This window comes from Pristiophorus japonicus, chromosome 15 (genome assembly GCF_044704955.1).
Source record: "Pristiophorus japonicus isolate sPriJap1 chromosome 15, sPriJap1.hap1, whole genome shotgun sequence".
In the NCBI taxonomy this organism is placed as follows: Eukaryota; Metazoa; Chordata; class Chondrichthyes; family Pristiophoridae; genus Pristiophorus; species Pristiophorus japonicus.
The window spans coordinates 109,828,236-109,833,108 of NC_091991.1; the positions used below are offsets into that span (position 1 = coordinate 109,828,236).

Below are 4,873 nucleotides of genomic sequence, written 5' to 3' on the forward strand. Positions count from 1 at the left end.
GATCATGGCTGATCTTCGACCTCAACTCTACCTTCCCGCCCGATCCCCATATCCCTCGATTCCCCAAGTGTCCAAAAATCTATCGATCTCAGTCTTGAGCATCTACAGCCTTTGGGATAGAGAATTCCAAGGAATTTCCTGAGGGTGCGCAAAACAATATAGAAATTTTACTTTTAACCCGTAAGCTTTGTTATTAATTGTTGCAATACTGTTAAAAACAGTTGCGCAGGTAACTTCAAAATGACCCTGCTCACCAATGTTTAAAGTATAATTATGGAATCGATCTATTCCAGACTGGAGTACTCAATGGCGGGCTGTATTGCACAATACCTGGGAATTGGGATCAGCCTACAGGTTGCCTTGGGCCAGCCTCCCTCATCACATGCCATTCTACTTGCAATTTCTAAGTAGCAATAGCAAATTACAAGCACAATGGCAGATGGCAATTACTGGCCGTTCAGAGGGAGGGAGGGGTCCTGACAAAACCCTAAACCGCAAGACCTGAAGCCACGATCTAAACCCGAGATGACATAAGCTGTCCCTTTCGTTCCTGACACCATGATGGGTGTTACCGCCCAGGCTACCCTCTGCAGTTAAAAGATTATCAATTGTCATTTATGCTGAGTGTGATAATCTGTTGCTGATTACCAGAAAATAACCCAGGCATGGGAAGCCTCTATTTAATTTGGCAAAGGCCAAAATGATTCGGAACGATCAGTAAATTCTACCCAAGGTCTGATTAGGCATGTAGCTCTGTACAGGTGGCGTACCAGGATCTAAACGGATTGCCACTGCAGGTACCCGTGCTTTAAGAGAAGGGCACCACCAATGCCCTAAACATCTGTAAACACCCTAAACCCTGGCCAAAGATCGCCCTAAATGGAGGAAGTGCATCCGGGAAGGCGCTGAGCACCTCAAGTTTCATCGGCGAGAGCATGCAGAAACCAAGCGCAGGCAGCGGAAGGAGCGTGCATTAAACCTGTCCCACCCATCCTTTCCCTCAACAACTATCTGTCCCACCTGTGACAGGGACTGTGGCTCTCGTATTGGACTGTTCAGCCACCTAAGGACTCATTTTTAGAGTGGATGCAAATCTTCCTATGATGATGATGACCACTAATGCGCACACGGTCTGTTCAAACCGATATATTTACAAAAATAAAGTGAAACTAAATCATGGTCTTTTTGGCCTAGTCAGTAACACACCCGAACATTCTGCGGTGCCCACCGATGGTGGGTAGCCTCGCGCTTACCGACAGACACCGCGTGATCCCTTTCCTGGACCACCCGGGCACGTCGCCCCTGTGGATCCCACGCATCCTGCACCTGTGGGTGGTTTATTTTTGGCCAGGCTTAGGAGCCTGGCAACTTGCCCACCGCCCTGCCACCCAACGTAGCAGGGTGGGAAAGAACAATGCTTAGGGCTGAATCGGAACCAGAAATCTTTCAGCAGGCCCTTTAAATAACACCTTCTTACACCCCAGATATACATGATAAAGTTTGCTCCAGGCCACAAAATTAAGTGGTGTGCATTTAAAACATAGAATTAAAAAAAAATACAAACATCTAAAATGCCCTGGTTTAGTTCTGCGCTGATAGTTTTAGGACCTCACTTGCCCTTCTTACACAATAAGCAGCTCGGGAGGAAGACTACTTCTAGGTGCCAGTTCTAGTGACATTTTCTCATGTGTTCCTGACTTATCAACCGGAGCAAGGCTCACCATGTGATGTTTGTATGAACCGAGTCCCAGGCGGACCCATGAACACGAGATATACACAAGGCACAGGGGCTATGTGCAAGGGTTGGACCTTGTAGGGATTAGAGGTTTGAGCTCCTTAACTATCTGTAACGACAACTGGGAAGTTATTTACCAAACGTCTGCGATAACGAGGTGGCGCTGCATCTCTTATAAATTAGAAAACTTGAACTATAGCTCTAAGTATTCAAATAAAACATAGTAATAAAAGTATACATGAAAAGACCTCATTCATTACAAAAACATATTCATGCCCGATCTCCCAGGTGTTTTGGCACAAGCATTGGTCCTTGGTGCCTCCTTTCCACACACAGTTCTGCTTCTGGATAAAATCCCTCCCGTCATTGTCCACTGGCTGATTTTAGGTCTTCATTGACAGCTGTTTGCCTCTGGAGCGCCCATTAGCATCACACGGCATGGGGCAGCAGCTGTGCAACTTCTTTGGTAACGAATAAAAAAGTGTTTTTTGTAAAAATACTCTCTCATTTTTAGAGCCACTGCTGAAGGCCCAGAAAGGCACTGTTTGGGTTTTCCTTTTCAATGAATTGACACACGTTGAGAGCTTTGTAGAAGGCCTGGGTCACCTCTTGTGGAGTAAGAGCCCTCCCACTGGTCAACTATTGGATTCACATTGGCAGCACAGAGAAACTTGGCAACAAAAAAAACAATCCTTTGAGGAGATTGGATGGAGTAAGGTCCAATGATGGAGTAAGGTCCAATGATGGGACCGATTGTCAACGGTCTGCTTGGAAGGCGTAGGCTTGATGGGGTCGGTGGTGTTTGACGGAGAGCCCCCAGTTTGGCATCTTGTGGCTTCACGCTCGGATGGCGCCGTCCTTAGGGGCGAGCCGGTGATGGTGGTGGCGGCGGCGGGGGCGCAGGGGTGGTCCGGCGCCGTTGGCGGGCTGGTCCTGGGTGGCAGGCGGAGGAGGGGACGGTGGGGGGAGGAGGAGGCTGGGCGACGACAGTGTCACTGGCACCGAGGGTGGCTGCTCCTTGGTCATGCCCAGGACGATGGAGGTGAGCGACTTGATGTAGTTCTTGGCCAGGGTGAGGGTCTCGATCTTGGACAGTTCCCTGTCCGCCTCCACATGGGGAATGACCTCCCGCAGCGCCTGGAAGGCGTTGTTGAGGTTGTGCATGCGCTGGCGCTCGCGTTCGTTGCTCTCGATCCGTCGGGCGTTGCGGTCGCGCGCTGCGCCCGCCGCGTGCCCGCGCCGCCCGCTCCCGCCGCTGCTCGCGCTCAGCCTGCCGGGGCGCGCACGGTCCCTCCGCCCCCGGCAGCAGCCGGCCCCGGCCCCCAGGCGGAGCTCCGCCTCGGGGACCCCGCCGCCTCCGCCTCCGCCGGCTCTGCCCTTCGGCTTCGGCTTCATCCGCTCAGCCCCGGCTCCGCTCCGCCGCCGCTCCGCCGAACATGCATCGCCCGGGCGCCGGCGCAAAGCGTCGGGAACGGCTGCAGAACAAAAACACAAAATAAAACAAAACTCAAGCAAATGATGCCCAGAGTCAGCGACAGAAAAGTTACATGTTTCACTTTAAGTCTCCAGAACTTGGCCTCTTCAGGCGATATAGCAAGAAATGTTATTTAGGAAATGCAGTTTATTGACAGGTTCGGTAACATTGAGCAATGCAACTTCAAACATCCCTCTCTGCTCTGCCCCACTCCCAATACCACATTCTGTCATTGCAATGCAGTTTTATGATTACCCCCAAAGCAAACATGCACCTTCTATCTTCATTTAAATCCAGTTTCATCGCATTTAAAATATAATTTTTCTCCGTAACCATTGAGCAGGTGAGCCGTGGATCACCCGGAGTTTACAGGGTTACAGACAGGTGCACAAACAGGTAAACTGCAACAACTGATCGTGGTCAGCACCGGGCTCTAAACACATCTTTAACACACTGTCAATGTTTTTAACCTACCTGTGGTAAGGTTGGGGGGAATATACGGAGGAGAGCGATAAAGAGAAATAAAACTCCCAAATGTGAATGGATTGGCATCGGTGACCAAGGCTGTCTGTCCCGCAGGTTTTGTACACGTACACGTTTAGTCTCTTCCAATGGGAGAGCGGAGGGCGGATTCCCGGTCCGCAAACAGGATCTCAGTCCCTCAGCTCTGCCTCATTGCGGCCACTGTCCTCACTTTCATTGCCAGCTCCCGTCTGCTCCAAGTCCTCCACATCATTCACCTGCCACAGGTTTGGCCGAGGTGTTAAGCCCAGTTCTACCCGCTCATGTGGACATTAAAGATCCCACACAACCCCACTTGGAGGTCAGGGTTTTACACCGAATTTACTGCACAGAAACAGGCCATTCGGCTCAACTGGTCTTTGCCCCGCAGGAGTCTCTCATCTCACCCCATCAGCATATCCTTTCCCTTTCTCCCTCATGTTGCAAGACGACCAAGGCTGAGAACTGAATACTCTGGGATATTTGACAATTCGGAAGGACAGACAGAAAGGAAAAGGAGGTGGGGTAGCTCTGTTAATAAAGGATCAGTGCGTTAGTGAGAAACATATTGGCTCAGAAGATCAAGATGTTGAATCAGTTTGGGTGGAGATAAGGAATAATAAGGGGAAAAAGTCACTGGTGGGCGTAGAGCTCTCCAAAGGCCTCCTAACAGTAGCTACACAGTTGGACGGAATATAAATCAAGAAATAATGGAGGCTTGTAAAAAAGGAACGGCAATAATCATGCGCGATTTTAACCTTCATATTGATTGGACAAATCAAATTGGCCAGGGTAGCCTTGAGGAAGAGTTCATAGAGTGTATCCGGGATAGTTTCCTTGAACAGTACGTTGCGGAACCAACCAGGGAGCAGGCTATCTTAGATCTGGTACTGTGTAATGAGGCAGGATTAATAAATGATCTCGTAGTAAAAGATCCTCCAGGAATGAGTGACCATAATATAGTTGAATTTCAAATTCAGTTGGAGGGAGAGAAAGTTGGTTCTCAAACCAGTGTCCTAAGCTTAAATAAAGGAGACTACAAAGGTATGAGGGCAGAGTTGGCTAAAGTGGACTGGGAAAATAGATTCAAGTGTAGGACGGTTGATAAGCAGTGGCAGACATTTAAGGAGATATTTCATAACTCGCAACAAAAATATATCCCA

At 49.4% G+C, this 4,873-nt stretch overlaps 1 protein-coding gene across 1 annotated transcript; it reads right to left on the bottom strand.

Annotated features, from left to right (window-relative positions):
• Positions 1-1,531: 1,531 nt before the first annotated feature.
• Positions 1,532-2,950, bottom strand: bhlha15 (basic helix-loop-helix family, member a15; the record flags this gene model as incomplete). Its single annotated transcript, XM_070901736.1, has 1 exon — positions 1,532-2,950. A coding segment is annotated over one exon (378 nt), but the record flags the coding sequence as incomplete, so codon positions are not given.
• Between the last annotated feature and the right edge of the window lie 1,923 nt (positions 2,951-4,873).